Raw genomic sequence first — 14,160 nt, 5'->3', positions numbered from 1 at the left:
ACAAGCTTTTTGACAATAACAATACTTGTTTTCCATATTCTTTTTCTTGCTACTCTCTGTTTAAGGATACAGTAAGGAGTCTTTTTTTACAATATCATTCATTCAACAAATATTTGTTAAACATTTTTTATGTTCAAGGCACTCTTCTTTGTTAAGGGATAAAACAGTACTAGTAAACAAAGCAAAAATCCCCACCTCTGTGAAGGTGATGTTCAAGTGAATGAGACTGTAAATTTAATAAGTATATTCAAGCCCTAGCCAGTTTGGCTCAGTGGATAGAGCATCAGCCTGCAAACTGAAGGGTCCCAGGTTCGATTCCGGTCAAGGGCACATGTCCAGGTTGTGGACTTGATCCCCAGTAGGGGGTGTGCAGGAGGCAGCCAATAAATGATTCTCTCCTATTGTTGATGTTGATGTTTCTCTCTCTCTCTCCCTCTCCCTTCCTCTCTGAAATCAATAAAAATATGTTTAAAAGATATATAAGTAAATTCAATAGTATATTAGGTGATAAGTGCAATTGAGGGAAAAGGTGAAGAGGTGAAGGGGATAACCTGTGTAGGCAAAGAAGCGATTGCAATTTTTAAAAGAGCTGTCAGGACAGGCATTTCAAACATTGTGACAATTGAATCAAAACTGGCTATCTGGGGCAAGGGAACATTACAGGGAGAAGGAACAAGTACAGAAACCCTAAAATAGAAGCCTGCCTTGCATGCTCAAGAAAAAATAAAGAAGCCAGAAAGGTTGGAGTGGGAGCGAGTCAGTGAAGGAATGGGTAATGTGAGATACCATCAGTGAAGGTGGGAATAGGCCATTATAAGAAATTGACTTTTTACTATGAGAGAAAGGAGGAGATTGGGAAAAGGGAGAAGGGAGAGAATGACAATAGAAAGTGTTGAGCAGGAGCGACTTGATCTGAATGGTTACTATGCAAAAGGCTACTGCAGAATTCCACTTAACAATGACAGAGCAGCCCGATAGCAGTAGGAGTAGTAAGAAGTGTTTGGATTATGTATATGTTTTAAAGAAATAAACATTTTCTGTAAGTTTTATTTGTGACAATATAAATGTTTTGTCCTAATATATCACAAGTTGTACCAGAATAAGAAGACCCAGCAAGAGTTATTTGCAGTGCTTCCCTTCCTACAGCTAGGCTCAGCAGCATACAGTAAACTAGAAGGTTCCTTAATCAGGACTAAGAAATCCTATAGAAAAAATAAATAAAAGATGACTTTGCTCAACCTGATGGTAATTGTTAGAGGTCAGAAAGCTGACAGGTCATAGCATTGATAGGAAGTAATCATCAATAAGAAAATAGAATCATCCGGCCAGTGTGGTTCAGTGGTTGAGCATCGGACCCATGAACCAGGAGGTCACAGTTCAATTTCTGGTAGGGGCATATGCCTGGGTTGCAGGCTCGATTCCCAGTGGGGAAAGTGCAGGAGACAGCCAATCAATGATTCTCTCTCATCATTCATGTTTCTATCTCTCTCTCTTCTCATCCTCTCTCTGAAATCAATTTTATATATATATATATATATATATATATATATATATATATATATATATATGGAAATAGAGTCAAAGATAAAGGACACAGAATAAGAGGGAAACTTGAGTTGCAGAGCAGGATCTCTCTGATTTAAAAACAAAACACACACACACACACATACACACACACACACACACACACACGATGATGCAACAGAAAACAGCACCATTAATAAATCTAAGAAATGTATTGCCATCTGGTGGAGCAAGTCAGTCCATTTCATTTAGGAATAGGCTAAAGCAGGGGTGGGCAAACTTTTTGACTCGAGGGCCACAATGGGTTCTTAAACTGGACCGGAGGGCCGGAACAAAAGCATGGATGGAGTGTTTGTGTGAACTAATATAAATTCAAAGTAAACATCATTACATAAAGGGGTACGGTCTTTTTTTTTAGTTTTATTCATTTCAAGCGGGCCGGATCCGGCCCGCGGGCTGCAGTTTGCCCACGGCTGGGCTAAAGCCATCTGTCTAATGAGGCCCACCACATCTTAAATTGTCAATCCAACACTATCTGTCCTATTCTGTCCTCTGCCCAGAATACTTCCCTGTTCAAAGTGGAAGTTAGTGCAATGTCCTCTCTGGGATAGTTCACATTTCCCTCAAGAGAAGCAGGTCCCCCTTCATTCAGGTGTCACTTATGCTCTTTTTTGGAAGGTGGAAAACCTTTCATTCTCCAAAACTTGGTATTTCTAGATCTAGAAATCAATGTGCCTTCATTAGAAGTCTTTTAGGACCAAGCTATTACAAGTATTGCCTCAGATTATAGCTTCCAAGGATCTCTGTGTTTGCTATGGACCCAATTTTAGCCAACCATTCCTAAAGTGCTTCTGTGCTAATCCCCTATAAGCAATGAAATGCTGATATTTTATTCCTTACACAAACTCCCCAGTCCCAGCTGTCTCTTTAACTACATCTCCAAACTTAAGACCATTCTTGAGCCATGCCCCATTTCAACCCAGTAAGCCCAACATATTTCTACTTCATATACAAAAGAACAATAAAACAAAGACAGAAACTCAAGTGGTGAACATTTGCAAGTAGTGACTACATACACTTGTCCAATACTTATATTTGCCCACAAGCTATCTCTCTGCCCCAGACAAGTAAATTATAAACAGGACATTCTTCTTTTAGCCCTCCTTTATTTTAACTTACTACACTAACATAAAATTATTACAAGATCAAGAAAATATGTGGAAACTCACATACTACCTTGTTACACAATCACAGAACCTCCCCAAAAGGCAAAGGCAACAATCAACAAATATATGTATCCTAAAATTCCTATTAGATTGCTAAATAAAAGTGTGAAACTATTATGGTACTGGTAGTAATGGGAACATAATATCAAGACAATCCACTCAGATATATTTGAAATATAATTATCCTCTGACATTTTTTTAAAAATAAATTGAAGCCCAGCCAGCATGGCTCAGCAGTTGAGCACTGAGCTATGAACCAGAGGTCACGGTTCGATTCCCAGTTGGGGCACATGCCCAGGTTGTGGGTTTGATCCCAAGTGGAGGCGTGCAGGAGGCAGCCGATCAATGATGCTCTCTTATCATTGATGTTTCTATCTCTCTCTCCCTCTCCCTTCCCCTCTGAAATCAATAAAAATATTTTTAAATAAATAAATTTTAAAACTCCACAACAAAATCAGCAATACAATATTTCCAGCATACATTATCAGTTCTCAAGAATATATTCCAGGGAACACTGGTAACAGCTAAAAGTTCAATACTATTAAATATTTATATTTATAACAGAATGGGCCAACTTAGGCACAATAGGCACGTGCCTAGGACCCCTCATACTTTCAATGGCCCACAAAAATGTTTAAAGATTAGTTTCTTTTAAAATCAGAAGAAGAAAAATGGGAAGTCACAATAATGAATATATAATAATAAATCCAGCCTGGGTTATATTCATCTTGATTCTGAGATATCTTGAACTTTAGACAAATAAAAACAGGTTTTTCCCCTCACGTTTTTTCAAAATGGTTATAACTGGTTTAAAGGGAATCTATTTTATACACTTAAAACTATATTTCTAATACTATTTAATTGATTCCCTTGCTGTTCAAAACTAGACAATCATATCATCTGAGCTTTCCCCTTTTCAAATAATTATTCCTAAATCTTTTCCTTATTCAATGCATTAGCTGATGCAAAACAAGATAAAGTAATGGGACTGACAAATATTTTCCCCATCCTTTTCCACTGTGCTCTATGCTTGCTGGAGAATGACCTATATGGACTGTATCCAATAGAACACAGCCAAATAAGAGGCACTGGCAGAGACAAGAAGGCAGCAGGAGAATAAGGCGGATTAGTTCCTCTGGATCCCTCTCCATCAGGTCACCTTATGTTGGCAGTTTCCCACTATTTCAACTTCTGTAGGGCTACTGTTATTAGCTAATAACAGGGCTAATAGCTACTGTTTTCCTCTCCAAGAGCCAATTACATTCCCTCCCTTTATGTCTTTTACATCCCTATAAGGTAATATTTTTAAGTTAGCCAAAAAAAATTTATTTGCAGCTCTTCTCACAGGGAAAATGGTAAGTTGCCTAATATTTGACATCATCTTATATACATGTTTAAGTAAGTCTTCTTTTGGTAAAATATATAGCCAACTGGACACTTGAAGTTTTACTTATAAAATTAACCATACTAATATTTATTTAAACCTCTATAATCTTAAGGACTTATCAGAAATTTAATATCATAATTTGTGGCCCAATATTTGGATTTTTGCAGCTTGATCTCTGAAGCTGCTTACAAAGCATAACTTGCCCTTTTGGGCTCAGAACCCACCCAGAGAGTAAGCAGTAGCCCCTGTACTGTTTGTTAATCATACTCCTTGAATCACTGTTAAATAATACTTCCTGTACTATAATTGTATGATAAGAAAACAGCCTTTTGTTCTATGGCCTGGGCTGAAACTAGGATGTTGACAAATGCTTAATCATATTTTACCTATTGTTCTCATCTCAAACCACACATGCTTGGCCACTGAGTCAACCAACTGTTAAAAGTACAGTTGCCCCTACCAATCAGAAAACAAATACTGTAAGTTTACTGTCTCATTTCCCCTAGCAACCCATCTCTTTGATTGTCAGCTCTTTACAATTTTTGCTTTTATAAACCTTGCCTTACTCCATCCATTCTGTAACATCTATTTCAGCGGTTCTCAACCTGTGGGTCGCGACCCCTTTGGGGGTCAAACGACCTTTTCACAGGGGTCGCCTAAGACCATCAGAAAATACATATATAATTACATATTGTTTTTGTAATTAATCACTATGCTTTAATTATGTTCAATTTGTAACAATGAAATTGGGGGTCACCACAACATAAGGAACTGTATTAAAGGGTCGCGGCATTAGGAAGGTTGAGAAACACTGATCTATTTGGTTCATACCAAGGGCTACATTTCCTGGTCTGCAAATCATTACCTGAATAAACTCTCTTTTAATTTTTCAGAAATTTTCTTCCAGACTTCTGTTTACATTTTATATGTGTTTTGTTTACATAATCTGTCAATGATTAAGAAAGAGATTTTAAAATTTTCTCTAATATATGGGAACATTTTCCCTTGAGGTGCTTTTTACATTATATATCTTAATAACGTAAAATTAAAAAAAACTATGACAAATGTTCATTAATGATTGTATATCTCATAAACGAAAAGTGATAATTTTTGTCTTATTTTGAGTCTCTTTGATACAAGTGTGCTTCCTGAATATAATTATAATGGTTTGTGACCTATTATGATATATTTATTAGGTTAATATGTTGTCTTCCGCCATTAAAATGTAAATTCTGTAAAGGACAAGTCTTTATCTAACTCACTGAGATAGTCTAAGTGCCTAAAACAAAGTCTAGCGCATAGTGCTCCATAAATATTTGATGAGTGAATGAAGTATGGGTCATACCAATTTAAATTCCACTACAGCACTGTTTCATGACATTCCTTCCTCTTAATGTTCCTTTTTTCATTAGTCTCTTATTTTATCTCACTGTTGATTATTTCTTTCTTTTCCCCTGAATCTATGTCTTCCTCAACTTCACTGCCAGCCAGAGCAAACACTAAACTTACTTCCCTGTCCAACATAAAATATTTTACAATCATGACTTTTCTTGTGAATATAATTACACTTCTATTAAGGATAGTTTTTTCATAAGTGCTATACTAATTCTTCCATATCTATTTTTCAGCCTAGTATTTGCTCAAAAACCAATAAATTCTGCAGTAAATCCTGCTTGAGTGCTTCCCCTTGATACCAGTATATGATTACAATTATATTCTCATATTTAGAGTGATGGCTAACAGAAGCTTTAGTATTTTTTCAGTGCCCTAGGAGCTTGAGGAAAATAGAAAAGGGAGTGAATCCTTAGGGCCATGGATATTCCCCATATGAAATCTTCATCTGTGTTTGTTAGAGATGAACATCTTTCATAGCTAATTTTTTCTCTGACTCAGCTTCTAATCCACACATGCACTGTGGTCATGTCCAGTTCTCTGCTTAGCACAACGGCCTACTAAGCAGAATGGAACCTTGTTGCCTTCTGAGAACTCTGCATCAAAAAGAAGCCCAACAACTCAATGGTTCTTGTTCACCCTTAGACCCTCAATTGTAATTATTTTTGAACCCTGGCAAAAGAAGGGGTTCTAAGATCACAGGCTCTCGACCTAGACTTCTTGATTTCAAATCCCAGCTTCACCACTTCCTTAGATGTGAGACCTGTTTCCTCATCCATAGAGATAACAAAGTACCTACATCTCACTAGGTTGTTGCACATTAACTGATTAATACTTTTTAAGTGCCTAGAACAGTGCCTGATACAGAAATAGAGTTCAATAAATGTTAATGCTTCTTTCTCCTTCTCTTTGTCTTGCCTCTCACCTTTATGTATAAAACTGGAAATGTTAGGACTACATCGAGATCTCTTCCACCTACAGTGACAACAGTGTTTGCTCATGAGGTTTGTGAGTAAATGTTTCATATTGTCCTTCAATCTATATTCTAACCTGCACTGATTTGAGCAGAATCCCTTCCCTAGTTTGTAATTCAGATGTAAATTTTTCCATGTTCTTATATCTTTTGGTCTGTCAACTGGTTTAAAGAAGAGTGTAGCTACATGCCTATGCCTAAATAAATATTTCTTGCTGAAAGCTTTGTGGAATTATTTATTTAATTAAAATACAGACTTCTTATTGGTGTATCATGTAATTAGTTTCAGGGGTACCAAGGATAATTTTTCCTGTTTTTTAACATAGACATGAGTATATCCCAGAGTTTAAGAAATACTGATCTACAATACCACATTGTAAAGAATAAGAAGAAAGAACTCATTACTTACGATGCTCCTGAATTCATAATGCAGCTCTTTGCTCCACAAACACAATTTCTCCCATCATCATGATTCATTCCAAGGTTATGACCCAACTCATGAGCAACAATAGATGCAAAGGTCTCCACTGTGATTTGCCCAAACTGTCCAAACACAAGAAGGTATTACCTCGGTTTCTGAGCAAAAGGATATGTTTTGTTTCTGAGATTATTTTTTCACAAAGGAAATTTATCACAATAATGTTAATAGTATATATGATAAATCAAGCATCCAACATCAGTACTTACACATTTCAGCCTAGTAAGAAACTCATGTGACTCAACACACTGATGAAGATAGACTCTTTAAGCAATAGATCAAATACTTTAGCACCAATAGATTATTCATGGTGGTCTATGGGAAAACAAGTTCATGGTTCTAATTTAATTTTCTTAAGTGAGGTCTCTATTTTCTCATCCATAAAAAGTGAGGAGCTAATAAATATTAGGATACTTAATCCAACTCATCTATCACTTCTACATTGTCCCTGATAAAACCCAAAATATAGTTTTAAGGATGAGGGAAGGAAGTATAGAGTCAAGAAATGCTTGGCACTCTCCTAATGCAGATGGTGAATGCTTGACACTCTCCTAATGCAGATGGCCAAAGGTGAATATCAAGAACAAAAATGTACCACATTAATCCCGCCTGCGTGGCTCCTTGAACACACTGTTCCCACAAATGCCATTCCTGCAGTCCCACCAAAACCTTTCTTCCTAAATAAAAAGAAAAGGTGAAAGTTATAACAAGTAACATTTTGAAGTCAGAAAACAATAAAGCCTTCTCTCTTTTATCATCAGAGAATGAAATTAATATTACAAATTCGTTTTTTAGAAAAATGAAGATACCAAACCAAATGTTTTCTACCTTCTAGTGAAAAACCTCCCTAAAATGCATTACATTTATTTATGCAAAAGTTCTTGTGAGAGACAGGGAGAAAACTCAATGAACATATGCACACAGGAGGCTACAAGGCAGGAAGTACAGGGAACAATAAGGTCACAGTGGCCTCCATATGGTTCATCACTTGTATCCCAGGATCTATTCCCTCTGCCTGGAACTTTCTCACCCAAATATACCCCTAACTCACTCCCTCACCTCCTTCAGGTCTTTAGGCAAAATCTTCTGACTGAGATCTTATTTTGCCATGTTACCTAAATTTCAACTTTATTCCTCCAATACTTTTATTTTTCCACCTTACCATTTATCTTTATTTATCTAGTGCCCAGTGCACAAATTCATGCTCACTGAAAAGAAATTAATTAGAAGGTGGCTGGCAGGGCAGGACTGGGCAAGATGGATGGGCCGGATATGCCCTAGAGCCAACCCCCCAGGGTCCCTCCCAACCAGCCACACCTGGGGCGATGCCATGGCTTGAAGGGCATCTGCGGACTGAGCAAGGTCCCTCTGGCAGGTGGGGTCCCTTGGCCTAGCCTGCAGGGATCAGGCTGAAACCAGCTCTCCGACAACCCCTAAGGGGTCCCGGATTGCAAGAGGGTAGTTCTCAGGTGATGCATCCAAGAATGGGGCTCCTTCCTCTCTGGTTCTGGGGTATGTCACCCAAGAACCACTGCTGCCAAGTCACACAACTCAGCAGGTCCTGTGTTGAGCATCTGCTCCCTGGTGGTCAATGTGCGTCATAGCTACTGGTTGGAGCGTCTGCCCCCTGGTGGTCATTGCTCATCGTAACTACTGGTGGGACAGTCTGACAGTTGCTTAGCCTTTTATATATATAGATATAGATATTATATATACTTATTTATCTCATTTATGGCCAATCACCTCCACCAGAATATGGACTCCATGAGAGCAAGAAGTTTTGTCTGTTATGTTTACTGCTCTACCTCAGTGCCTATGGTATACACCTAATGAATATCTTTTAAATGAATGACTAAATCCTTCTCTGGGGCATCTGACCAGCCAAGAGAAAAGGACTTGAGATATTGACATAAGGGGATTTCCAAGAAAAAATTTTCAACCAGATCACCATATAGTGAACTCCAAAGTCCCCAAGCCCCCTCTCATGTACGCAATGCTTCCAAAAGGCTTTCAGTACCTCATTTTAACCACAAACAAAACACCAGAGATCATGAGACATTGGGAAATGCCTCTAACACAACAGATAGAGACCAAAAAGAGGGGGAAAGACAGCTTGGTAGGCATACTTGGGCAAGGCACAGAGAGTATGTTTGATGCCTGTTCCTTTTGGTCTTGTGTGAACTGGATGGCATACTCACTGGGATGAGGATACCTGTAGATGCAATTTTACTAAAAATTAATTAAAAAGTCAGGACCAATCCTTTGTGATTACAGGGCATTAAAAATCCATTTTGGCATTTTCAGTGCCTTGCTTAAATTAACTCACATAACAAAAGAAAACGAAAGAAAATCAGGGGAAGTTTCTCCTCTGAAAAAAATATGTTTTTTTTTTAGGTACCATCAACATCAGAGGTCCTCGAACTTTTTAAACAGGAGGCCAGTTCACTGTCCCTCAGACATTCCACACATACGCACTGCGGGCCCGGGATGAGTCGGCTGCTAAGTAGGACAGGCAGCGGCGGCAAAAACACCCGGCGGGCCAGATAAATGTTTTCCGCGGGCCACATGCGGCTGTAGTTTGAGGACGCCTGATCAACATTGAGGTAGGCAAAAAGTATTATATAAAAAAGAATTTTTTCTTTTTGCAAAAAGCCAGCCTATTAAACCAGAAAACTTCTAAGGAGGATAAAATGTTTTAAATATTTTCAGTGAAGGTTTTACTGTAAGTTTTTGGAATGTACTTGTATTAAGTGATTTATATAAGTTTAAGTTTTACTAAGGTACCATGAAATTGCTGTAGAAAAGAAGAAAAATTTTTAAATTATATCAGTAATATTTCAAAGAGACTATGAAAACTATTATATCCAGGAAATAAAAAACTGATTATGTAAAAAAATATTCAGGGGAACGAAAAACATCTATTAAACATTAAAAATAAGATAGCCAGAAATTAAAAACTCAATAAAAAGCTTAAAAGTTAAATTTAAGACAATATCCCAAAAAGAACAAAAAGACAAAGAGAAGAAAGGAAACAAAAGATAATTCCTGAAACTATAGGGCATCAGTTTCAAAACTGAAATTACCCACTAAGTACACAGCACATCAGTGATAAAAGACCTACACAAATGTCAAGAAAATTAAGACACCTGGGAATTAAGAGAAGATCCTATAAGTTTCCAGAGAAAAAGAAATTTTAAGAAGCCATATATACAGGATCAGAAATCAGAATGATTTAATGCTTCTCAACAGTCATATTGGAAGTCAAAAGATAGCAGATTCAATTCATTCTGAAGGAAAAAGATTTCATGCCTCGAATTTTATACCCTTCCAAATAATCAAAAAGTTATTAAACAAACTACAAAGCACACTTCTGAAAGAATGAGTTACTTAGACCCAAGAATAATCAAAGATCAAAATGAGTTAATTTTTTTAAACTATTTTTATTCATTTCAGAGAGGAAAGGAAAGGAAGAGAGAGAAACATCAATGATGGTAGTCATTGATCAGCTGCCTCCTACAGGCCCCCTACTGGGGATCGAGCCTGCAACCCGGGCATGTGCCCTTGACCAGAATCGAACCTGGGATCCTTCAGTCCACAGTCTGATGCTCTATCTGTTGAGCCAAACTGTTCTAGGGCAAGATAATTTTTTAAAAATCTGTTCTGAGACTATTAAATACATTTTCTCAGATGCAAGATGAAAGAAACTATGTTGGGGAGCACAAGAGACTTGGTTGGAAAGTTGTAAGGTCATTCTGTTAAAAGGGAAGTGTGTGGAATGCCACCTGCCCTGTTTATCAGAATTCCGACTTAGGGAGACAGGGGAGTGTTGAAGGCGGCGCCCCTAATTATTCCTTGACCTTTCCAAACAAGCCTGTGCATATGCAGACCCCAGGGTGTTTACTGGAATCCTTATGCTTAATCCCTGGATGCCCTTGCCTAGAGGACAATGTAAACATGTGTGCTCCCAAGATTACTTACCCTACTGGTTGTATCTAAAGAGAAAAATTCCAATAAAGGCCTAAGGAGGCAGGCAATAGAGGCTGCTCTGGCTACTAAAGCCAGGAGCCCTTTAGCCCTGTCTTGCACAATCAAACTGTGTTTGAGTAATCTGTTCAGGGGCTGCTGGTCAGCCCCGGCAAAACTAGAATACATGCCATACCAAAAGGAGAGAGTAAACTAAACCCAAGAAAGTGGAAGGACATGGGATTAAGGTGACAGGAAATTGAACACAGAAGAGAGATATTATTATACTCTCACTTGGTCCTATTGTATGAAATTAAGTTTTCCTTATTTAAATAAATGATCAAAAACCTTAAGAAAATATAACCTTGCCCTAGCTGGTTTGGCTCAATGGATAGAGCGTCGGCCTGCGGACTGAAGGGTCCCGGGTTCGGTTCTGACCAAGGGCACGTGCCTGGGTTTCGGGCTTGATCCCCAGTGGGGGGCATGCGGGAGGCAGCCGATCGGTGATTCTCTCTCATCATTGATGTTTCTATCTCTCTATCCCTCTCTTCCTCTCTGAAATCAATAAAAATATTTTTAAAAAAGAAAATATAACCTTAATAAAAGAAAACAAACAAAAATTATTATTCTGACCGTCTCATTAATAGAACTTTTTTAAAAATCACTTACAGAACTAGCCAATGTGTCTCAGGTGGCTGGAGTATCATCTCCTATATCAGTGATGGTGAACCTATGACACGCGTATCAGAGGTGACACTCGAACTCATTTTTTTGGTTGATTTTTCGTTGTTAAATGGCATTTAAATATATAAAATAAATGTCAAAAATATAAGTCTTTGTTTTACTATGGTTGCAAATATCAAAAAATTTCTATATGTGACACGGCACCAGAGTTAAGTTAGGGTTTTTCAAAATGCTGACATGCCGAGCTCAAAAGGTTCGCCATCACTGTCCTATATCAAAAGGTTGCAGGTTCAGTTCTGGGTCAGGGCACATATGTAAGTCAACCAATCAATGTTCTCTCTCGCATTGATGTTTTTCTCTCTCTTTTCTCTCCTTTTCCCTCTAAAATCAATGAGCGTTTCCTCCGATGAGAATTTAAAAAGAAAAAATCACTTACAGAATTAGCTGTGCACTGTCATGTCTCCGACGTGTTATAAGAAACTTTTCCCGCCATTGTACAAAGTTCCCCAACACATCACCAGCACCACCAATTGTGCTGATCAGGTTTCCATTTGTCCAAATCTCCAGTCCAACTAGCACAACTCGAATATTTAACATAATATACATCTAGGAAGAAAACAGAAATAAAAGTATAAAAACATATTAAAGAATATCTTTTAGTTTACAATGAAGTAACATAACTACTTAAATTAAAAACACAACTCCTCACCCTGGCCAGTTGGTTGGAGCATCGCCCCGTGCACCAGAAGGTGGTGAGTTCAATTACCAGGAAGGGAACATACCTAGGTTTCAGGTTTGATCCCTGTAGGGGCACATATAGGAGGCAACAGAGCGATATTTCTCTCTCACATCGATGTTTTTCCCTTCCAAAAACACAGCAATATAATGAGATTCTACCCTCTCACGGGTCTGTTTCCTTGTCCACAAAATAAAAATAATACAAATTCAAAATCCTTTTTATTTTCCATTCCAAAATCTGACATACTCTGAAAATTTTAAGTTTTGGGTAAATTAATTCCAAAACTTGCCCTAAACTAATGATAGCCTATTTATAGTCCACATTTATCTCAATCAATGGGAACATTCACACATTTCACTATAGAAATACTAATGCCTTTGGTTACATTATGCTACCCCAAAATCCTGTGGGGTATTGTATAATACATAGTGAACCATATGAGCTTTGTAGCCCGCGAGAAAGAAAATACTTACAAAGAAGGGCTCCTAGTGGCTAACTCGGCTCAAATTTAAAAGCAGAGCCTAGAAGCTGTTTCTAAACAGAGGCCTCTCATGCAAAACTCACTTCATGGAGAAACCTGCACTAAAATGCATGCCTGCACTGTGCTCCTGCCTATATAAAGGAGTTCCTAGAATTGCATGTCAACCCATAGGACTGAGGCTTTCCCCATCCTAAGCAGCTGTATTCCCATCAGCATCTTCACAGACCAATCAGAGCAACTCTATTCTGACCAGTCAGGAGAATGCTTTTTGGACCAAGGACAGCACTTCTGTTTATGTAAGTCAGCTCCTCTCTTGTTCAGAGAGCACACTTCCCCTTTCCACCAAAACTGAGGATTATGTTTCCTCACTAGAGCTGAAACACCCAGGACATCACACTGAGCAGAGCAGTGCATAGCGGAGCAAAGCAGAGCTGTCTAGCTGCAAGGGGCCTCGTCTCACAACCACAATACAGCCATGCTGGTTCATGATCGAGCTGTAACAATATTTAGCTGCCCCACTGTCATGCTGACCTCACAGCTGTGCTGTATCACACTTGAGCTATCTGCACTGAATAAAGTTTCCGTCTTCACTGCACCTCCCACACATAGACACTCACACACACAGTGTTGAGTTGGCACCTTTCTAAACTCTTATGTAAAATTTGAATTACACGTACCCCAAAGGTTCCAGATAAATGATTACAGAACTATCTATTTCATAGAAATACTGTGAGGAATAAGTTCATAAATATAAAGCTTAACTCAGCTTCAAGAACATTATAAATGCTCAATAGAATGCTATCATCATCATCACCATTATTATTATGCTTGATATTCATCAGGAAAACATCTTATAAATAAAATTATCTTATAACATGTATCTAATATTTCAGTATCTCCCATTCAGTACCTCCAAAAATCTCAGAACACATTTCTCTCTCTCCCCTTCCCTTCCTCCCCGCTTCCACCCTCATTCTCATTCTCTCCCTCTCTCTCTCTGTCTCTTTCTCTCTCTCACACACACACACACACACACACATGCACAAACTTTCACTGATATTGTCATATGCTTTCAGAGTAGAAGGCAGCCTTATTCAAAATAAGGTTCTTAGTAAAAATTCAAAAATCTTTTCATAATGCCAAAGTACCTTAGCCTATGTACTCTAAAGATAAAGTAGATGCTAATAAGAAACATACTTGTCTCAAAGTCTTCCCACAATTATACTTTTCCTTTAAACGTAAAAATAGTTACAAAACAAACTAAAACCAGACCCCTGAAAGATTGAGTCATTTAGGCTCTAGGATAATCAGCA

General features: G+C 38.0%; 1 protein-coding gene across 3 annotated transcripts in view; it reads right to left on the bottom strand.

Moving 5' to 3' along the window:
* ADAM9 (ADAM metallopeptidase domain 9) overlaps positions 1–14,160 on the bottom strand; it is a 102,183-nt gene that overhangs the window by 55,838 nt on the left and 32,185 nt on the right. For all 3 annotated transcript variants that reach the window (XR_011470734.1, XM_070408442.1, XM_070408441.1), the window contains 3 exons: positions 12,064–12,233; positions 7,576–7,657; positions 6,912–7,045 (listed from right to left, as the gene is read on the bottom strand). Coding sequence is in view for 2 of the 3 variants with exons in the window: in XM_070408442.1 (XP_070264543.1) it covers positions 6,912–7,045; positions 7,576–7,657; positions 12,064–12,233 (386 nt within the window). In the remaining variant the exon portion in view is untranslated. The remainder of the gene's footprint in view (positions 1–6,911; positions 7,046–7,575; positions 7,658–12,063; positions 12,234–14,160) is intronic.

The sequence above is a fragment of the Myotis yumanensis genome, unplaced genomic scaffold, assembly GCF_028538775.1.
Source record: "Myotis yumanensis isolate MYYU_CA2020_CCGP unplaced genomic scaffold, mMyoYum1.0.hap1 SCAF_3, whole genome shotgun sequence".
Taxonomy (NCBI): Eukaryota; Metazoa; Chordata; class Mammalia; order Chiroptera; family Vespertilionidae; genus Myotis; species Myotis yumanensis.
Note: the sequence above shows the minus strand (reverse complement) of the source record. Positions and strands in the feature narration are given on the sequence as shown.